At 35.4% G+C, this 23,590-nt stretch overlaps 1 protein-coding gene across 2 annotated transcripts in view; it reads left to right on the forward strand.

The window, feature by feature from the left end:
- LOC114348623 (microfibril-associated glycoprotein 4-like) overlaps window positions 1-23,590 on the forward strand; it is a 106,486-nt gene that overhangs the window by 81,374 nt on the left and 1,522 nt on the right. For both annotated transcript variants that reach the window (XM_050657190.1, XM_028299156.2), the window contains exons 2-5: window positions 3,519-3,600; window positions 8,578-8,703; window positions 9,737-9,958; window positions 17,868-18,098. In XM_050657190.1, the coding sequence (XP_050513147.1) occupies window positions 3,519-3,600; window positions 8,578-8,703; window positions 9,737-9,958; window positions 17,868-18,098 (661 nt within the window). The remainder of the gene's footprint in view (window positions 1-3,518; window positions 3,601-8,577; window positions 8,704-9,736; window positions 9,959-17,867; window positions 18,099-23,590) is intronic.

Raw genomic sequence — 23,590 nt, forward strand, 5'->3', positions numbered from 1 at the left:
GAAAAAAAATGTTCTTAGCAAAAATATATCCTGTAAAAAAGTAAAAAAATGGTGTACGCGTTAGGTCTCTGGACCTCGTAGAACGAGAGTTATAGCCAATGAAAAATAGATTCATATTCACCAAATTTCAAATAGAATATTTCGAAGCGAAATATCCAAAAAATTAAGCACTTTTTGGGGAAAACCCATTACAACTTTTTTAAAGTGTTTAAAAAAGCTTTATTTCTGTTTTTATAAAAAGTTTCTAGCATTAAATTTAAGCAAGTTACGCTCAAAATAAAATTGGTCCCTTTTGTTTTGGCAAAAAAAAAATCGGGAAGACCACCCCCTAATTAGCAACTTATAAAGTAAATTATTTTACTTATATTGTTTTTATATTATCTGTAAGCTTCATCGATTCAAAGTGCTTATTTTTGAAAAAATTTGGTTTTAAAATAAAATTTTTAAAACTTTTAATTTTGAAAAATTTGCTTTTTATCAAAATAACTTAAAAATTGTTAGAGATACCAAAAATCTCGAAAGACAAAAAAAGTCAGCATTCCTTTTCTAAATATCATGTATTTTTTTGTTTTTCTGTTAGACAAAAATTTATTAAGATTTGGTGTCTATAAATTTGCATACATTCGTGATCAGTGACTTGTTCAACCCCTTTTAACTACAGCCCTTTCAAAAATAAGGACTTTGAACAGATGAAACTTACAGATCATATAAACAATACATACACGAGTCAAGAAACTTGTGAAGTCGTAACGATTAAGTTCATTTGAGATACTAATTAGGGGGTGATTTTCCCGATCTGTTTACCAAAAACAGGGACTAACTTTATTTTTAGCGTACCTTGTTTACTTTTGAAGCTAGAATTTTTTTTATAAAATAAATATGAAGCTTTTTTAAACACTTTAAATAAGTTGTAATGAGTTTTCCCCGAAATGTGCTTCATTTTTGGTTATTTCATGTTAAAGTATTCCATTTGGAATTTGACGAATACGAACCTATATTTAATTAGTTGTAACTCTGCTTCTACTAGGTATAGAGACGTGATATATACACTATTTTTTAAATCTTTTACAGGCTATATTTTTGCCTGCAAAAAAAACATTGTTTTCGACAAAATACTTACTATTTGAATAATTTGCGAAAAACCGTCTAAAAGCGTGGTTATTTTGTTGAAAAAATGAACATATTCACTGGCAAATAATTCGAAAAGTATTGACTTAGTGAAAAAACTCTATAGAGCAAAAGTTACATAAAATTAGTCAGTTTATCCATTTCCGGACTTAATTTGGACGAATATTTTTCACCCCCAAGAGGGGATGAAAACCATCCCCGGGGCAAAAGCACATATCGACACAATATCACTTTTTTTATTTGACTTGTTAGCTAGGTGTATGCCAAATTTCATGTCAATCCAAGCGGTTCTTTAAAACTTAGAGGTTTTGCAATATTTTACCGTTAAAGAACGGACTATCACGTCTCTGTTGTGGCTACAATACAATGCACAACACTAACTAAGCCCGGCACAACTTCACACATTACACGAGCTCGAACGGTTTAGTCCTCTTGAGCCTTCGCATCTGTGGTTCGTTAACAAGAAGCTGAAGTGCTTCATGGTTGGGATGCTTATGGAGCCTATCTTCATGTCTCCTGGCGACTTTCTTAATTTTATTTGGAATAGATTCGATTTTAAGATCTCTACGCAAATCGTCATTCCGAACATATCAAGGAGCACATACAATATTCCTTAATATTCGGTTCTGGAGCGTTTCTAAATTTTGGTAATTGCTTTTTTTGGTACAGCCCTATAATTGTAGGCCATAGGTCCACACCGGTTTCAATATCAGTTGGTAAATTAGTACTTTCTTCTGGATGGAAAGTTGAGAGTACCTACCTCTTAGCCAATACATATTTTTGTACTTTATCTTCAACTGTTCAGTTTTCTTTTTAACGTGCTCCCTCCATTTTAGTTTGACGTCGAGATTTAAACCCAGGTATTTCGCTGTTTTTTTATTAGGAACACCGTTGTTGTTTAGGATCAAAGTGTTTTCATCTTTCGCCTCTCATCACATGTCCGAGATATAGCAATTTCCTTTCTTTTATTGTGTTTTCAATTTCCCTCTGTCTGCCTATTCTCCTTAACACTTCTATATTCGTGACTCTATCTACCCATGAAATCCTTAACACTCTTCTAAATGTCGACATTTTAAACGCGGTAGGTCGATTTATTTCATTTCTATTTAATGTCCATGATTCTGCTCCATAGTAAAGCACACTGTGTACATAATATTGATTTAGTCATTTCCCGTCGCCATGCGACAATCAATGCCTTCTACAGTCGCTGCACTAAATTTTTGTGACATCTTTCTATTTTATCGTTCTCATTCCAATTTTTTCTGACAGCCTCGATTTTTTCTGGTTCCGTCAATTTTTTCTGGCACTCTCCAATTTTATCTGATACCCTCCATTTTTTTCTGACTCTTATTTTTGAAGTTATACTTCTTTATGCGCGATTGGGAAAAATGTTGGGAGTGAATTTTTATAAAAATGACAGTATGAAGTAGGTACACGCTCACCAACAGCATGAAGTTAGTTGCTATAAATGTTTCAGTTTAAGATGAATAAGACTTTACCTTAAATAACTACTTTCTTAATTTTTGATATTTTAATAAAAAATTTTGGAAAGTAGTAGAAATTATGGAGGATTTATATCATTTATGTTTTAAAGTTACATAGTTATTAGGCCTGGATCCCGCGTATCAAAAAGTTTATTAATAGCAAGCTGAAAATTTGTTAATAGGTTAACGCTGTCTAGGCGGATAAACTTTAATGTACGGGAATACTGGAACCGGGGAAGTTTTAATTGTGGAACAGGTTACAAGTTTCGAAGGTCAGACTAGGAAAACGTCCCATGTATTTTGTCGGACAGAATTTCCAATTGATTTGTTACCCTCTCATGCAAAAATCAGGCTGCTATTTATCACCAATATAATTCCTATCATTTGACTTGTTCTCTGTGTTGGACTTATAAAATGCCCAACATATTTGTCGGGCAAACATTTTTTCAAATATATTATATGAAGTTCGCTATTTAATAAATTTAAAAACAACCTGCTAGTTTTCACAATCATAAAGTTGACAGGATGACACGTTCCACAATTAAAACCACTTCCACAATTAAAACTTCGCCTGTTCCAGTGTTCCCATACATCAAAGTTTGTCCGACTAGACACCGTTAAGCTAACAAATTTTCTGCTTGGTATTAACCAACTTTTTGTTGGTACGCGGGATCCAGGCCTATATAAGATTAGAATTTGGTGTTAATATTGAGTGTAAACTGTAAACTAAAAATAGGACTAAGGACTTAAAAGCCGTGATATTATGATGTTTTTTTTTTATTTTTCCCAATAATTTTCAAATAAGTTTTTTAACGGAACAATTTAATTGTCAAAGTGTATTTGTATTGTATTTAACTTGTATAAACTATTCTATAAAATGTGGTTACGAGTATGACATTTTTTCAGCAAGAACTCTTAGAGCTTACCCCAGAAAGTAGACCTGCAATCCGGCGAAGATGGTATCCACAACCTGAAGAAATTACTATAAGTAAGATATTAGTTATTTTATAACAACAAAAAAAGCTATCTGCTAGACATATTTTTGTATTTAACACGATACAATACTTGTGCAACTGATATAATCTAACTATATTATAAAAATTAAGTTAGCACTGAATATCGCTGTAACATTGATTTTGACATACTATTATAACAAAATACTGTTGCAAATCGCTTCTTGTTCTATATAAAATAAGTCTAAATATTGCGCATCTTTCCAAAATGCGCGTTATCCACGAGCAGTGTCATCTCAAAGCGAACCTTATCCTTTCCAGCCAATGGCTGCCTCCGATTTTTAGCCACGTGATCGTTTTGACGTTTTAACGTGCGTGATTTGGTTAGGTTATTTTACTGTTGTATTATTGAAAGAGTGTAAATTCTTTATACTTAATTAGTGAAGTAAAACCTAATTATTGTTCTTACCGACAAAGTACGTGTTTAATATTTTAAACTGTTATGGAAGAAGCACCTAAAGAAGTACTAAAAGGTTGTGGCAGAAAGAAGGTTTCTAATCCAAAACTGTGGGCAAAAATACAAAAAAAATAACAGGTAAAGATGTTTTATTAGTTTACTGTCAAATATGTGCTATAAATAACTAGTAATTCGATAAAACCGTTTATTCAAGTATTATTTTTTCTGTATTGCTTATATCAATCCAATCAATCGTTTGTTTCAGATATGCAGCAAAGAGAGATTACTGCGAAAGTTATTTTCCAGAACCTGCTGAATTAAGAGTTTAATAACTAAAAAATGTGTTTAGTGTTTTTGTTTTTTAGCTTATGTGACCATAACATTATTGTTATTTTAGCCAAAATCTGTTTTAGGTATAAGATTATTGTTTCGAATAAAAATATTCGTTGACACTACTTCCTTCGTCTACATTATTGTTATTCCAAAAAGCGTCTTATCCACTGCGTTGTTCCAAAGTGCGTCTTATCCAAATTATATTAAGTTTTTTGAGCTAATGACGCAAAAACGATTTGAAAAACCTTAACGTATACTAATGTTATGAAATATTAAAGAACACTAAAAAGTTTCATACAAAAAGAACCATCTGCTAATAAAAAAATGGTTTTTTCTAATTCTTCAACATTTTTCTCGAAGGTATAAGATTCACTTTGGAATGACCCTACTCGTATTGTCTTTTTCTTCCTAATATTAACAGTTTGCACGTACACCTATTTTTTTTTGTCTTTATTATTTAATTTGTTTACAGTAGCAAAGATAGTATTTACAAACCACAATAATTTTTATTACTTAACTATATAAGTTCATATCAGGTTTGTTCTAGCATCAGTTTCAAACGGTTGGAAACCATCAGCGAATAGTGAACCAGCGCGAGTAGAGGTGATAGTACTGGTGACTGTATTATGGTCTCTCACTGACCAACTGTTTGCTGACGGTTTCTGACTAGTTTGACTGTTTGCTAGAACAATCCTATTATTATCTTCGACTGAATTCTTACAATAAAAATTCGCCTATAAACAGTCCATCCCAAACCTTTCTTTCAGTGCATCATAGTTTGTCGAATTTTCTCTATCTTGATTAATAGACCTAGAACTCAGAAAATTATGTACTCGTGGACGGATAGTTGCCTACTTTCACAATGTTATTCTTATTCTAGTTTAGTATACATATTTCGACATTTTATTGTCGACGAACTGAAAGAAGGGTTTGGGATGAACTATAATATTGTTACGGCTCTGCTTCGAGACATCACCAGAATACTTTAGTTACAGTTCTACAGACTACGTTCCGTCATCGCGATCATTCGAAGCGAAATAGGAATGGGAAAAACCTACCGGTGATAACCTAAAACCGGTTTTTTTAATTCGCAACAACCGGTTTTACCGGTTGTTTTTTGTCCCGGTTATAACCGGTTTTTCTTTTTAAAGCAATAACCGGTGATAAATCGAATAAGTTACCTTTTGGAAAAAATAATTAATTCAGAGAAAAAACTTCAGAGATTTCTATTTAGTTTCAATCCCAATCATATGTATTAAACGGGCTCTCGGCGAAGTTAGTTCGCCAAAGTTGACCGAAGTCCGAAGTACCCTCTCTACACACTCGTTCGAAGTGCGATACCGACAAAGAGCGGTGCGATACCGATAAAGATCCCTTTGACCAGACCGACAGATTTCGGAAGTAGAACGAAGTCAGACAAGGTTACACAAGGTGGCATTCTACACTCTCGTACTTGTTGAACCTCGATCGACTTCGGCGAGAGTGAACTGCGGGCTTTATATTAAACGGGCTCCACACTCTCGGCGAAGTTACTTCTCCAAAGTTGACCGAAGTCCGAAGTACCCTCTCTACACACTCGTTCGAAGTGCGATACCGACAAAGAGCGGTGCGATACCGATAAAGATCCCTTTGACCAGACCGACAGATTTCGGAAGTAGAACGAAGTCAGACAAGGTTACACAAGGTGGCATTCTACACTCTCGTACTTGTTGAACCTCGATCGACTTCGGCGAGAGTGAACTGCGGGCTTTATATTAAACGGGCTCCACACTCTCGGCGAAGTTACTTCTCCAAAGTTGACCGAAGTCCGAAGTACCCTCTCTACACACTCGTTCGAAGTGCGATACCGACAAAGAGCGGTGCGATACCGATAAAGATCCCTTTGACCAGACCGACAGATTTCGGAAGTAGAACGAAGTTAGGCAAAGTTACACAAGGTGGCCGTCTACACTCTCGTACTTGTTGAATCTCGATCGACTTCGGCGAGAGTGAACTGCGGGCTTTATATTAAACGGGCTCCACACTCTCGGCGAAGTTTCTTCTCCAAAGTTGACCGAAGTCCGAAGTACCCTCTCTACACACTCGTTCGAAGTGCGATACCGACAAAGAGCGGTGCGATACCGATAAAGATCCCTTTGACCAGACCGACAGATTTCGGAAGTAGAACGAAGTCAGACAAGGTTACACAAGGTGGCATTCTACACTCTCGTACTTGTTGAACCTCGATCGACTTCGGCGAGAGTGAACTGCGGGCTTTATATTAAACGGGCTCCACACTCTCGGCGAAGTTACTTCTCCAAAGTTGACCGAAGTCCGAAGTACCCTCTCTACACACTCGTTGGAAGTGCGATACCGACACAGATCGGTGCGATACCGACAAAGATCCCTTTGGCCCGACCGACAGAGAATGGAAGTAGAACGAAGTCAGGCAAAGTTACACAAGGTGGCCGTCTACACTCTCGTACTTGTTGAACCTCGATTGACTTCGACGAAAGTGAAGTGCGGGCATTATAAATAATATGCGAAGTAATTAACCCAAACAACCATAATTCAAATTTTATTTACTAATAAAGAACTGGAAGAAAGTGCCACATCAGCTTTTATGACACAATTAAGTTTTATTATAGTTTGGGAATAGTTATTTAGATGATAATATTTACATAAAACTGTAAGTTATCTGCTTGAAATCGATATTGCAACCATCATCTAATATAATAATTGTTTATACTTGAGTACTTGAGACTCTTGTATGACATGTGATTGTGAATACCGAAATATGATTAGGAATCTCAAATTATGTAATTTTTAAACTTATGTATTTATCAAATTATCAAATTATGTATTTATCAAATAATAGTACATTGTTTACCGGGTAGGAAAAGCTTAAGTTAAAAGCTTAACTCTGTGTTGCTAAGTCTCGGCTTGCGCCTCGACTTAGCAATCTTCACAGTCGTCCAGGAATGTGGCTTTTCCTACGAGGTAAACATACTATTTTTCCGCAAATCGTTTAAAATTTGACAGATATTGATTGATTTAAAAAAAAAAACGCGATAATTTTATTCCCAAATAAATGGTGCTTTGAAATTCCTAATAAAATTACTTGGGTTACTATGGAAACGTATTGAGGTTGAATTGTCAAACTTGACGCTTATAAATTTAATTGCTGGTGTTCTCGAAAGTAAAATGATAAGTGATGATGAAATTTCCATTTCTGGGACTCCTCCAGAGCTGGTTGAGGCAGTGAATACTGCTTCATTAGAATTATTGCCAAAGAAATCAAGAGAAAAGTACGAAAATGCATACAGACGTTTTATGGATTATCGCATGAGTAAAACTACGAGTTCTTTCTCAGAAAATGTTGTAATGGCATACTTCCTAGACCTTTGTTTAAAGATGAAATCTTCAACATTATGGGCCAATTATTCAATGCTGATGTCAACCCTTGCACTTAAACACAATGTAGATATATCTACATACTCAAAACTTCGTTCTTTATTGAAACGGCAAGCTCAAGGTTATAGGGCAAAGAAATCTAAAGATTTTAACGAAGGAAGAAATTGAAAAATTTATCCAGGAAGCTCCAGATAAAGAAAATTTAATGATTAAGGTAATTTACAAGGTTTTAATAGCAATGTGTTTTCTATCATTTATGTAGAACACTAACAACTGTACGGAAATATCATTTCCTTACAGTAAGGAAATGACATTTCCTTAGAGTAAGGAAGTCCTGACTTTTTCTTCAAGAAATTTTGACAGGAATGTCAAAATTTCCTGGCGATTTGCGGAAAACATTTTTTTTCTGTTTTCTGTCCGCAGTAGAATGTATTCTGAGTTAAATAAATTACATACATTCTTCGTTTTTTGTCAATTAATTTAATTCAAAATAATTGTTTTTGGACACAAATGATTATGTCAATGTTAATATTACTGAATAGAGAATTGAATAACTTTTCAAATGAGCTAGCACACGACCCCTATTCCCAATTTAAAAATAAGGGGTGGGAAAAGTGGAAGGGAGGGGGTTGACAAATGACAGATATATGTACCATAAAAATGTGTCCTCCTTAGATCAAAAATTGACCTGTTTTTTATTTCTTTAAAAACTAATAAAGACTGCCAAATATCGAGGTGGACCCTTTTATTTGGCCCACTCTGTATAATGGTTTTTAATACTAGTGAATATGGCTATGTATACTAATTTCCATGAAATCTTCATTCACAGCCTACAGACCTAATGCTTTGGACGGATGTAGAAATTTAGTAGGAACCAGCAAGCCATCTTTATGTTCTGTGGATTCATCTACACCATATTATTATCCTAGAAGTTGTAGTGATATCCTACAAAGTGGTGAGTAAAATTATGAATATATTAAATATACAGTGAGTACGTTTGAGTTTGCGTAAATTCATTACGTCGAGAATGAATTGAAAAAAACACGAAACACGAAACGAATTTCAGGCGCCATTTTACTTTACAGTGCTGTTTTTGCAACAATATAGGTTCCGGTACGCAATGTTCCGGGGGGTCTGGGGAGTGTTCATAAGGGGGATCCACCCACGGGAAAACTTTTTAAATTTATTTAAACGCCCTCAATAAGGGCGTTTTAAAGCTATTTGGGTGCAAGGCAAAAATTCAGGAATTTGTCTATAATTTTGTTGTTTTTTTTTTATTTTATGTCCCAAGAGGTACCGGTACGGCGTACCGGCGCGTACCGTCACAAAAACAGCACCGTTTACTTATAAACAAAGTAGCACACTATCTGCGGACTTTGCATACCTATATTATTAATATACAATCATAAGATTCGATTCCAGCAACAAAATTGCTGGTAAATAACTTTTCCCAAAAATGGCCTATTCTCCGATAACCTGCCCAGACTATTAATAAACAACTCAAAATATTCCTGAAGTAGTGTCAAATATTTAATAGCCTTATTTGTCATTGTCTTTTCACCACAATCTGTTCGACTGAGTGCGTTGTATGACAAAGTTAGAGAATGTTCGATTTGGAAAATATCACCACAGACAAAGGACATGGTGTTAATTTTTTTCGTATCCTGAAAAACTAATAAACGCAGAACGAAAGACTACATTATGACCGAGTCCCGAAAGTCAGTCCTTATTTTATAAATAATAAAAAGTTTCTTTTGAATGAGATATTTGAAATTAAAAATCACACTAAATTTTCTTTTTTTTACCCCTGTAGCTTTTTTGAGGACTTTCGGCCCTCGCTAATAACGTAATATTTCATTCTCTGTTTAAATTTTTCAAAAATACTTATTAGTTTTCTCAGAATTTGAAAAAAATTAATGCATGTAAAAAGCATTGGAGCCGACATTTTGCTCCTATCCCCTTGTCAATTTAAAATATTATCGTTTTAGGTGGTAATAGATCTGGAATATATGTAATTAAGCCCAGGGGTAGCAAAGAACCCTTCGAAGTCCTTTGCGACATGGAAATTCAAGGCGGGGGATGGACAACAGTTCAGAGAAGGTTCAATGGACGTGAAGATTTTTACCAACCGTGGAGAGCTTACAAGTTTGGCTTTGGAACTTTAAATGGAGAGTTCTGGCTGGGATTACACAACATTTATCAGATGACAGGTGAGAACATATATAAATAATGGTAACTGTATCGTAACAGATAATGATGGGAGAGCCCAAGAGGGGATTTTGCAGTTACTCGAGCGTGTCAGATTATCACATGGGGAGAAATCTTGTACCTCTACCATACAGGGTTGCGAAAAAGTCTGGCCACACGGTAATTTCTCGGAAACCGCTGGAACGATTTTTATAGATTTTGGTGAGTAAGGGTCTTCTAATGCGGCCGATATTATAGTGGCAATTACATTGTTGTCAAGTCTTCCGTTTTTCTGGAAATATAATAAACTTTCTTATTTCAAATTGAACACCCTGTATATTTTTTGCGTTTGAGGTCCTTAAGAAATACCTTTTTTCATGTTGTATTCCCTATACCTAAATGCCATAATTTCGGAGTTGCCCTATACCTAAATGCCTAAAATAATGTCTACCCTGGTCGAAAAAATTTATTTTCATAATTTGTTTAAAAATTTGCTTTTTAATAAATGTAGCAATAACTCCGACAGTATGGCATTTAGGTATAGGGAATATGACATTAAAAATAATCATTATTTCTTAAGGACCTCAAAACGCAAAATATATTCACGGTGTTCCATTTGAAATTTCATTACATTTCCAGAAAAACGAAAGATCTGACAACAATCTAATTACTACTATAATATCGGCCGCACGAAAAGACCCTTACCCACCAAAATTTATAAAAATCGTTCTAGCGGTCTCCAAGAAATTACCGTGTTACCAAACTTTTTCGCAAACCTGTATATTGGCTCTCAATACATGGGGGTCCGAAAAAAAAAATGTATTCTTAGAGAAACTCGAAATCGTCAGATTAAAATATATGGTAAGTTAAGCCAGTGGCGTAGAATTTCGGATGGGTCAACCATTCTCTTTTTCTATTGTACGCATCTGGCACTAGCGTTTTTGTGGTCATAAAATTCGAATACAATGCAACATACAATGCAAATGACCTGCTCCATAAAAACTGATCTATCAATAATTTTCAAACGGAGAATAGAAAAATTTTATAAAAATAAAAATCTTTGGCATCCTTGGTATTTCTTTAAAAATATTTTTCAAAAATTCTTTGAAATGTGGCCGATTTGCGGTTGTCTTTATTGTAATTACACTGCACGGAGACCCCAAAAATGGGTCATTTTTGATGTCTCGAATTTTCTAAACCTGTTGTCCAAATTAAGTGTTTTTTGAATATGTTGTAGCCTTATTCTTTAACGATATCGCTGTAATCATATTGTTGCTAGACAGGTAAACTGAAATTGTATACCGGGTGTACCAATCAAACTGTGTTCTTTTCTCAATCTTCACAACACCCTGTGGAATATTTTAGCCTTTATAAAATATTGAAATTAAACCCAACTATAGGCTTTATCAGGCTTTACTAATATTCTGTTTTTTGATTCCTTCGCTTGGGTTGGATAATAACAAACTAGCCGTGTTCTTCATCAATATAGGCTGTTTCCAAATAAGTGCGACAAACTTTAAGGAATAATTCTGCATGAAAAATAATGACCGTTTGCTTTATAAACATATTGTCGATTTATTTATTGCTCCAAAACCGGTTGAGATATGCAAATGAAATTTGGTAGGTTTTAAGAGGTTGTTATTGCGAATTTTTCGACATACAATTAAAAATTTGATATTCACCATTGGCGCGCATACCGGTAATATGACCGGGTCATATGACCCGTATTCACGCCAAAGGTTTATATAAAAATTTTAATTGTATGTCAAAAATGCACTATAACAACCTCTTAAAACCTACCAAATTTCATTTGCATATCCTAACAGGTTTTAGAGCAACAAATAAATCGTCAGTGTGTAACAAAAAATTCAACATCCCCTATCTCGGAAACGAAGCATTTGCTGACATATGTTTATAAAACAAACGGTCATTATTGTTTCATGCAGAATTACTATACTTATTTGGAAACACCCTATATTAATGAAAAACATGGCTAGTTGTTAAAGTCTCTAACTTTTTTATTGTCCAACATAAGCGAATGGATCAAAAAACAAAATATTAAGAAAACCTGAGGCTGTAGTTGGGTTTTAATTTCAGTATTTTATAAAGGCTAGAATATTATTATTCCACAAGGTGTTGTAAACATTGAGAAAAATACACAGTTTGATTGGTACACCCGTTATGCAATGACAATTTACCTGTCTAGCAACAATATTATTACAGTAATATTGTTAGGGCCATGGGTACATAATTCGAAAATATTTTACGGATATCCCTACTTTTTCTGTCTTTACACGGCAAATTATGTGTAGTAAAATTCACACTGGTATGGATATGTAAACATCACTAGAATGTCGTCATTAACTTTACAGAGATGGCTTTTGAATGTTCTTGGATAACTGTTATTTGTATAATTGCAAATTATTAATTCAGTTAATCAATGTGATATTTTTTCACTAACTATGTATCCAGTGATTGTAATAATTTATATGTACAACAAAAACTAATAATATATGGACGAACTAATAAAAACAGTAAGAACAAAAAAAGGATACCAAATGGGAGAAAAACAACTTAAAATAATCTGCTATGCAGACGACGCAATACTAATCTCTCAAAGTGAAGATGATTTACAACGTATGCTGCACGAATTTAATATAACCGCTAGAAAACTTAACATGTTAATTTCCCCAAAAAAGACTAAATGCATGGTTATAACAGCAGATCTAATAAGGTGTAAATTAGAGCTGGAGGGTCAAATAATAGAACAAGTCATGGAGTTTAAATATCTAGGCATCACACTATGCAGCTACGTAAAGCTCGAAACAGAAGTGGAAGATCAGGTGAATAAAGCAAACAGAGCCGCAAGTTGCCTGAATGAAACAATATGGAAAAATAAAAACATCGGAAAAGAAGTGAAAGGCAGAATTTACAAAACAGTCATCAGACCAATAATGACATACGCGGCAGAAACACGACCTGATACAGACAGGACAAAAAGAATGCTAGAAACAGCAGAGATGAAAACATTGCGAAAAATCGATGGTAAGACGCTGTGGGATAGAGCTAGAAGTGCAGATATACGAAGGAGATGCAAGGTGGACAACATTAATAACTGGGTGAAAAGCAGAAGAGTAGAATGGAACGACCACATAAGCCGAATGACAGCAAATATAATAGTAAGGACGGCGAGAGACGGTTCCCCAATAGGAAGACGATCAGTGGGAAGACCACGAAAAATATGGAATGACAACTTACTGGCGGCACATTGAAAAACAGACAGAGTAATGTCTATATAAAAAGAAGAAGAAGAAGAAGAAGAAGAAGAAGAAGAAGAAGAAGAAGAAGAACCAAAACTAATACTCAATTGAGAAAAGAGGAAAAGTGTTAAAGTGATTTTTTAATGATATACTGTTACTATGGAACGCTTACAATTTTGAACATCTTTAACAACAAAATACTTGGATCACAGAATATATTACTATCCTGATGTATTCTCTGCTTGGATCTTCCACAAATAATACACAATAAATAACTTTATATTAAGTTCACGTCTTAAATCAATTATTTATCAAATACACTATATATCCATAAAGATTTAATCAACAACTCAAAGTATTCCCGATGCCATATCAAATATTTAAAATTGTAACTGATTGCCACTGTCTGACTGACAATATACTGACAATATTTTATTCGACTGAGTGCATTGTAAGACAAAGATAGATTTGGAAAATATTGCCACGGACATGTGTTCATTTTTTTTTTCGAATCCTGAAAAAACCAATAAATATTTTTGAAAAATTTAAACGCAGAATGAAATACTAATTTATTACCGAGGGCCGAAAGTCCCTAAAATAAATTAAAAGTTTATTTTAAATGACATATTTGAAATTAAAAATCACACTAAATTTTCTCTTAGTTTTTCACCACTGTAACTTATTAAAATAAACATTATAGAAGTTCTTAGGGACTTTCGGCCCTCGCTAATAACGTAATCTTTCATTCTGCGTTTAAATTTTTCAAAAATACTTATTAGTTTTCTCAGGATTCGAAAAAAATGAATCCCCATTTGAATACATTGCAGCCGAAAATACGTACCCATCCTCTTAAAGAATAAGGCTACAACATATTCAAAAAGTCACTTAAATCGCAACAGGTTTAGGAAATTCGAGACATCAAATTTACCCATTTTTTGGGATGCCAGTTGTCTCTGACGCGCAGTGTATTTTTAATTTGTAATTATTTGCCTAAGGACATCAGCTTGATATTGTTTTTATTTTGAAACTGTTGAATACACATTTCGTTGTTTATATCTACTCTTATATATAAATAATATATAACAAATCTTAAGTTTCAGCTTAGCCCATCTCACTCAGCTGATAGATAGAGCCGCTTTAAGTCTCACTTACGTTGCACCATAATTTTCGATTCTTATCTCAGGTTGGCACGTGGTCAGGGGCTGATCCAGGGAGGGGGCCATGGTCCCCATGGCCCCCTCCGAGTATTTAAAAAATATATAAAATTAAATATTTGCAGTTCAAATGTTTTTAGTTTCAAACACATGTATAGTCCGTCCGCTATAACTTTTCCATGCGGTACGATTCATTTTCAATCAAATTAAGTCAAAACATAAATTTAAACGAACGTCGATGTGTATATACATTTTGTATACTGTATACTATATATACTAAACACATCGGCGTACGTTTTACTTTCTGTTTTGACTTAATTTGATTGAAAATGAATCGTACCGCATGGGAAAAGTTATAGCGGACGGAATATATATGTACAAAACAGGGGATAAGTACATATTATTATGTCTTCTGAACTAAAATTTAACACAAGCAGTAACGGAAACTTCAACAATGACATAGGATGTTTGGTCAATCAAAATGTTAGAACGACCTCGACAGTCGTCAAAATCGTATAAATTTCCATATTCTGTACACACAAAGAATAAAAACGAAATGACGCTTTACTTGGGTCACCAGCACTTGTAACAAAGGAGTTGGTTGGTACTTTCGCACCACGGGCGCCCATATAAAAATTTTCAGGGTGGGGGGGCAGACGTGAAGATGTTGCTCATTATATTTTGTATACTTTGGATAACCATATATAGTTTACCGCACCCGAGAAGCTGCTGTCATGGGTATGGGCGCCCAACAGGGCCTATTTTACCACTAGGCCAGTGAGGCACCTGCCTCGGGCCCGCATTTTAATGGGGCCCGGAAAGATCATCAAAAAAATTTTATTGCAGTAAAACAAGATTAATTTTCAAATTTGTCAACTGTGGTTTTAGAATCACATGAGACACACTTTGAAAATCTTTCTACGTATCATCCACAGTAGAATCAGAGATAAATGTGAAGAAGACCAGGATGAAACACAATTTGGCTTCAAAAAAACCCGGGTCGCACTCTTTGCACTAAATGTATTATTGCAGAAAGCCGAGATCAAAGGAAAGACGTATTTGCTGTATTTATTGACTTTGAGAAGGCCTTTGATCGAGTACAACATCACAAATTAATTAAAATATTAAAGGATTAAGGAGTTGATAGTCAAGATGTACGAATCATAGAAAAATTATACTGACGTCAAACAGCGACAGCTTGCATAAAAAGAAAATCAACAGAAATAAGCAAAATACAAAGAGGTGTCAGACAGGGTTGTATACTGTCCCCACTGTTATTCAATTTATATTCAGATAGAATATGTAAGGAAGCGCTCCTTGGAATGGGGTGTGAAAGTTAATGGAATTCTGATAGATACAATCAGATATGCAGACGATACAGTTATTTTAAATGATGATATGAATAGATTACAACACCTTTTAAATGCCATTGACACAGTGGGAAGAGAGTTTGGCCTAAACATAAACTGTTCAAAAACAAAATACGTGGTATTTAGCCGTTTGGCCCATCAAGATTCACAGTTATATGTTGATGGTTATAGAATTCAAAGAGTACCCAGTTTTAAATATCTTGGTTGCCACATTACTGAACAACTAGATCCAGATAAAGAGATAAAATGTAGAATCGAGATAGCCCGCACGATATTTTTAAAAATGAGGTATTTTTTCTGTAATGATAACTTGCAACTTAAACTTCGAAAACGCATGATTAAATGTTACATTTGGTCAGTCCTCTTGTATGTTGTCGAAGCATGGACATTAAAAATATCGACCATTAATCGTTTGGAGGCCTTTGAAATGTGGCTGCAAAAACGTACACTGAAAATACCATGGACGGCTACTCTGACAAGTGTGGCAGTCCTTAAGAGAGCAAATGCTGCCCGCGAGCTGCTTGATAACATCAAATATAGAAAGATGGCCTATTTTGGACACGTAGTAAGGGGAGACCGGTATAATATTCTTCAACTTATTATGATAGGTAAAATCGAAGGATGCAGAGGAATTGGTAGAAAGCAGGCCTCTTGGTTGAAGAATATCCGGGAGTGGACAGGAATAAAGAAAGCAGAACAACTATTTAGAATAGCTCGAGACAGAGACAGTTTCGCCATGTTAATCGCCAACGTCAAGAGGACTTGATAGGACACGTTGAGAAGAAGAAGAAGGTCTTAGAACAATTAAAAAATTTGATGTCAATATTAACTAATTAACTTAATTAATATTATTATTAAATTATTTTTAGGGGCCCGAAAACTATGTAGTGCCTCGGGCCTGATTTGAAGTAAAATAGGTTCTGGCGCCCAATGTTTCGCACATGCAAAAGGGATTGTTTTGCAAGTACTGCGTTTCATTTTTCTAATGAAAAATATGGTCAGAATAAAGGGATGACAGCCCAAAGCCTTGTCACGAAACCTTTAGCATCTTTCGCCAAAATTATGGGCAAAGACGGAGCCATACACACCCATGAAAAAACATCAAATCACAAGGAGTGCGTTCAGGTTGGGCTAGATTTTCTACAAAGTTATCGCAACCCACAAAAGTCAGTCAGTAACCAGATAGACTCTCAGAGGTCTATATCAGTAACAGATATAAGAAAGTAGAGAAAGAACGTCAAATAGTAGAGTCTATAGTGTTCTTTAGGTCGACAAAATATTCCTCTAAGAGACCATCGTGATGATGGCCTTCTGCTTCTGGACGAAGATGCTGGAATTAGTAATGAGGGGAATTGTTCAGGTTTAAAGTCGCATCAAAAGATAAGACTTAAACAACACCTATCCACAGCATCTTCCCGAGCAACATAAATTAGTAACACCAGTCAAAATCAAATATTAATAACATGTTGTGATAAGAAATAATTGAACCAATAATGAATCAGGTTTAAAGTGCAAATTATTACTCTGTCATATTTAAAGAAACGACCGACGTATTCCACGTGGAACAGCTTTCTTTACATTTGAGATACATACACAATAACAACATTCGTGAAGACTTTGTCAAGTTGATTGACGCTTATGAGAACAAAGATAATTAGTGAAAATCAACAAAGAGGGGAAGAACAAGGCCTGACAGGAGAAGCATTGGGAAAAATAGGTATTAAACTTGTTGAAAGAACTGCACTTCAATCCGAAGAAATGTGTAGGAATCGGTACTGACTTTATTAATGCTTTAGTAACGATAAATTTTGAATGTCTTTATGGCACTCAAAAGTGTGTGAAAAGTGCCTTAATACTCATCATTGTAACCCTAATTTTTAAAAATTACCCCCGGTACCCCTCCCCAAAAAAGTGCGTGGCCCCTCCCGAAAGTCGGTCCTGGATCCGCCCTTGCACGTGGTAGTCCATTGTGGCAAGCTGAAAATTGATCTATGGCTTGACTCTATGGATTGACTCGATGGTGCAAGGCATAGGTTTCGTAAGCTGAGCTTAAGTCACGTCAAGTTATGTTGCTGCAACCAGGCATACATAACGAGAAAAACTATTTTGCTAAATTACTAAATTCAATTCTTTCTTGTGTTATTTTAGGATCTGAACAGTATGAACTGTTAATAGAACTTACTGACAAGGAAGGGATAACAGGATATGCCCGTTATGCATCGTTTGCTATAGCCGGTGAAAAGGATGGGTACAACTTGACTAAACTTGGTGCATATTCAGGAAATGTTGGTGATGCACTATCAGGACAACTCAATGCAAAATTTTCTACTTTAGATGTGGATCTGGATGGTCAAGCTGGAGATTGTGCTAAAACTTTTGGTAAAGCTATATATGTACTTATTTTTTTTATTATCATCATTATGATAATATGTGGTCACTGATAGCTCTTGGAGGACCATGATCGCCTGATGGGGTTCCTAGGCTCTAAAGTTTTACGTGGTGTAGAGGCCTAACTCCTCAAAAGGTTCCATCCATCCAATGGCACTACAGCCCAACTCGAGCCTTGGCCTCCTTCAACAAGCTTCTCCAATCATTTCGATTTCCCGCTGTTCTTTTCCATGAACGCGTTCCCAGGAAGTTCCTGGCATCCTCATCGACTTCGTCTTCCCATCTCTTTTTAGGTCTTCCAACAGGTCTTTTTTCCTGCATTCTTGCATTTAGCAATTTTCTGGGGATTCTATTCTCATGCATGCGGGCCACGTGCCCTGCCCAAAGTAATCTCTGCAGTTTAGTGTATTGTGCTAGAGTTGGTTCGCTATTATGCTCGTATATTTCTCTATTATACCTAATTCGCCAGTTGTTATTTTCACTTATTGGACCCAGTATCCTACGTAATATTTTTCTTTCAAACACATCTAATGCATTGCCAGATTTCTGTGTCACCACTCATGTTTCGTAGCCATAACTTACTATGGGCCTGATTATTGATTTATATACCCGGAGTTTTGTTTTGCGGTGTACGTCTCGCGATTTGAATATGATATGTGACCCAAAATAGGCTTTATTTGCCAGCACAAGCCTTCTATTTATTTCCAGTTCTTCTTCATTGCTTGCGACCAGATCCATTCCTAGGTACGTGAATCTATTCACATCTTCTATATCGTCAATAAAGTGTTGTTGCTCCGGTCTATTTGATCTGGTTTGTATGAGTAGTTTTGTTTTATTTGTATTTATTGCTAGCCCTACTGCTTCCGCACTTTGTTTCAACTCAACGTAGGTTTCGTCCGCTGCATTCATTGTTCTGCTCATTATGTTTATATCATCTGCGTATGCTACTAATTGGGTAGATTTGTTTGTAAGTATGTTATTTCTGCTCACCTTCAACCGTCTAATTACATATTCAAGAACAAGATTAAAAAGCGTTGGAGCCAGACCGTCGCCTTGTTTCAGTCCTTGCGTTATCGTAAACGCATCAGTGATCTGTCCTTGAATACATACCTGTGCTTCTGTCATTGTCATTTGCACTAGTCGTATTAATTTTGATGGTATGCCAAATTCTTCCAATATATTAGGTAGAATTGTTCTATCTATTGAATCATAGGCTTGTTTAAAATCTACAAAGAGATTGTAAACGTCCATGTCATATTCCCATGCTTTGGCTAGTATTTGTTTAACTGTAAATAGTTGGTCAATGGTAGATCTATTTTGCCTAAACCCTGCTTGATATTCCCCGATGATTTTTTCCGTGAGAGGTTGAAGTCTTCGATTAATTGTGAATATTTTATATCCCGAACAAAGTAAAGAGATGCCTCTATAATTCTGACACAACAGTTTGTCTCCTTTTTTATGAATAGGGCAGATTATACTTTTCTTCCATTGTTGAGGGATTTCTTCTTCTATCCATATCTCTCGTATTAGCTGGTACATCTCTTGTGTCAGATTCCTTCCTCGTTGCTTGAGTAGTTCTGCCGGTATTTTATCTATTCCCGGTGCTTTATGGCTTTTTTGTATGTGGATTGCCGTTTGGACCTCCTCTAGCGTTTGGGGTCTAGTTAATTTATTTTCTTCTCCATCTTCCCCCAGCTCTTGTTGTTGTACCTCCTGCCGTGCCTGCTGCTACCTCTGTTGTTGTAATGGTGGTTGTGCCCCTTTGTTTAATACTTCCTTAAAATATGTCATCCAGGTTATCTTAATTTCGTCCATATCGCTAATGATTTCACCCTTCTTATTTTTGCAGAGGCTAGTCTTCGGTTTGTATCCCCGTCTTAAATGTTTGATAAGTTAGTATGCACTACGTGTTTCGTTTTGCGTAAACTCCGTCTCTATATTTAGTATCCGTTGGTTTTCGTACTTTCTCTTTTCTGCCTGCACAGTTTATCTGCTCTTCGTCTTTTGTTCTCAAATCCTGTTTCGCTCTCTCTCTCTCTCTCTAGTTCGTCTAAGTATATAATTCTTATGTGCTTCATTTCTTTCCTGTATAGCTTGTTTGCATTCTTCATCGAACCATGTTTCTTCTCTCCGTTGTGTCTTTGTTCCTAGAACTTCTTTCGCTGTGTTTAGTATGATACTGCTTATGGTGTTCCACTGATTTTCGATTGTGGAGTCTGCTCTGTTTTCTTCTAGTAATTTGTCATCCACTGTTCTCTCAAATCTTTCTTGTACCTCAGAGACTTTTAGGTTATCTAAGTTGAGTTTTTCTTGCCTTTCTAACCTCAAAAGGTTCAACGTTTTATATCTAAAATAGTTACTTTCTACTTTGTCTTCTTTAAGGAGATCATTTCAGTGTCATGTATATTTTGCTTCCTTGACTATAGATGACCGGTTTTTCCTTTGCTTATTCCTAGTTCTTTTAAATGATGGTTAATACCATTATTCCTTCTCTTTCTGGGCCTACCCCTCGATCTCTTTCCGTTTAATTATTTTCTGTGTATTGTTTTTGTAATTCTCTTACCGTCCATCCTTTCTAGGTGTCCCAACCAACTCAGCGTTTACTTCGGATTTTTTTGTGATGGTCGGTCTATTATGTTCTATTTATTTCGTGGTTCATTCTTATCAGAGTGTGAGTTAAATACAACTCACGTGGCGTTTAATGTGATAATTCTGATTAGACAAGACGGAAACGGCGGGTTCGTTGGGAAAAATATTCCCATGAGATATGTTTGCATAATCACATTCATGAGACATCCCAGAATAAGGTTCAAGAAGTCGCCTACATGAAAAGTGGGCCATTTTTTTTAATATTTTTTTTAATCAAATTGCAAAAAGCACTGTTTTTGAACCGGACTAATTTTTTATTAGGTTTTTTTGGACCATTCTGGACAAAAAAGGTATCTTATAATTTTTCTGTAAAGTTGATCTTTTTCGAGTTATAAGCAATTTAAAATTTGAAAAACGCAAATTTTACGGCCATATTTAAGACTTAATAACTCGGTTAAAAATTATTATTATCAAAGTCAGAAAGTGACTAAATCGAAGTTTAAAGTCGCCGCTACATGATCCTGAAGAAATCTGTGTCATTAATTTACTACTAAGCTGTTATTTTTAATTAATAACAATGAGCGGTTAGATCGTATTGATGCGGCTGTAAATGTGAGTGCGAGTAAGATGCACAATTGGACTGCTGGAATGGCTTCTCTCTCGCACTCAGCATTTACAGCCGCCGCACACGTGCATGGCTATTATTATTATTACTTAAAAATAACAGCTTAGTAATAAACTAATGACAAAAATTTCTTCAGGATCTTGTAGGGGGGGCTTTAAACTTTAATTTAGTCGTATATTTACTTTCATAATAATAAGTTTTACCCGAGTTATTAAGCCTTAAAAATTGCAATTTTTTTTTTCAATTTTAAATTGCTTATAAGTCGAAAACTATCAACTTTAGAGAAAAATTATAAGAGACCTTTTTTGTCCAGAATGGTCCAAAAAAACCTAAAAAAATGTTCCGGCCAAAAATATTAATTTTTGCAATTTGATTAAAAAAATTGTTAAAAAAAATTGGCCCACTTTTCACGTGGGCGACTTCTCGAACCTTATTCTGGGATGTCTCACGTATGTGATTATGCAAAAAAATCTCATGGGAATATTTTTCCCTTCGAACCCGCCGTTTTCCCCTTGTCTAGATATATCAAGTGTGTTCCAAATTTTCTTTAATGAGTTAATTATGCATGTTGTGCCTTTACTATTTTTTTTTATATCTGATCTACTACCACCTTCTTTTTCATGATTGATCCTAGATATGTAGAGTTATCTACCTCCTCTATTTTTTGTTTTCCATTTATTTCGATTTTAGTTTCTTGGTTGCTGTTTTACAAGAGTTTTGTTTTTTATGTATTTTTATCTTCAGGCCTATTACGTTGGAGTATTTTTAAAGCTTGTTGATCTTCTTTTGTATATGGGCGCTATGTTTGATAAGGAGACAAATGTCATCTGCGAACTCCAAGTCCTCCAAGTGGTCATGCAAATTCCATCTAATACCTGTTGTTTTATCGCTTACTTTCTGCATGATTCAATCCGTTATTATTAGGAATAATGTCCGCTTTGTATAGCTATATATTCTACCATTTCTCCTGTATATTCCAGTTTGGCTCTATATTCCTTCAGAATAGTCTAATCAAGTTCTTCTTTTCTTGAAATTAATAACAACAACTATTGAAAAATATAATTCTGGCCACTCACTTACGGATATCGAAGTGGCCTTGGCATGCAGGCCAGGACTGAAGGCCGTTATTTGAATAGTTAAGTTAATGAACTGCAGTTAAGACGCCACACACATGCAGTTTTGTGATCGAGCGTGCCAACGCCTTTACGAAAACTGCGTGTATGTGATGATTTTGGCTTCAATTAACCGCCTGTCAGTCGCCCGGCCTCTTCGATATCCGTAAGTGAGTGGCCAGCTTAAGAGTGAAATGCCTCAGACCGACACTAGGATGACGTCAGATAATATCATTAATGGGAAAAGACGGAAATGAAATCACAACTAGAGAAAACCTACTGAAACACATAGACACGAATTTTACACGAAACTTTTCAGAACACATCAACAAGACGATTAAATGAGACCAGCACGGAAATTAATAAAAAATGTTGGATCGGAAATAATGCCAAAAGTAACATTTTCGGAGGTAACTACAGCATTGGAAAACATGAAGAGAAATAAAGCTGCAGGAGAAGATAGGATTGCCACAGATATGATATTAGAAAGAGGTAAAGAACTCATTGCAATTGTAACTAAGCTTATAGATAGTTGTTTACATCAGGGCAAAGTCCCTAAGAGGTGGAACAACTCTAAAGTAATCTGATTACACAAGAAAAGTGATAATCTAAAGTTAGAAAGCTACCAGCCCATCAGGCTACTGTCTCACCTGTTTAAAATCCTCATCAAAGTCATAACTACCCGACTAACAAAGAAATTAGATGAATACCAACCATATGAACAGGCAGGTTTTAGAAAAGGCTACTCAACTCCCGATCACCTGTTAACCACAAAAATATTAACTACGAAAAAGCTTTTGACACTGTAAAACACACGGCCGTAATAAACGCAATGCAGAATTGTAGAATAGACAGCAGATATATTAACTTAATAAAAGAAACTACGAACCAAGCTACAGCTACATACTACCTAAATGAAAATGAATACACGAACCCTGTACCATTAAACAGGGGAGTCAAACACGGAGACACTCTATCTCCCAAACTGTTCACCATAGTTTTGGAGGACGTGTTTAAAAATCTAATTAGGAAATATAAGGGAATATACATAATGGCCGCTACCTCAGTAATCTACGATTTTCGGATGACATAATCCTGATAGCTACTGACCTACAAGAACTGCAAACCATGCTTTCAGAACTACACACAGAATCTTC

This window comes from Diabrotica virgifera, chromosome 7 (assembly GCF_917563875.1).
Source record: "Diabrotica virgifera virgifera chromosome 7, PGI_DIABVI_V3a".
Taxonomy (NCBI): Eukaryota; Metazoa; Arthropoda; class Insecta; order Coleoptera; family Chrysomelidae; genus Diabrotica; species Diabrotica virgifera.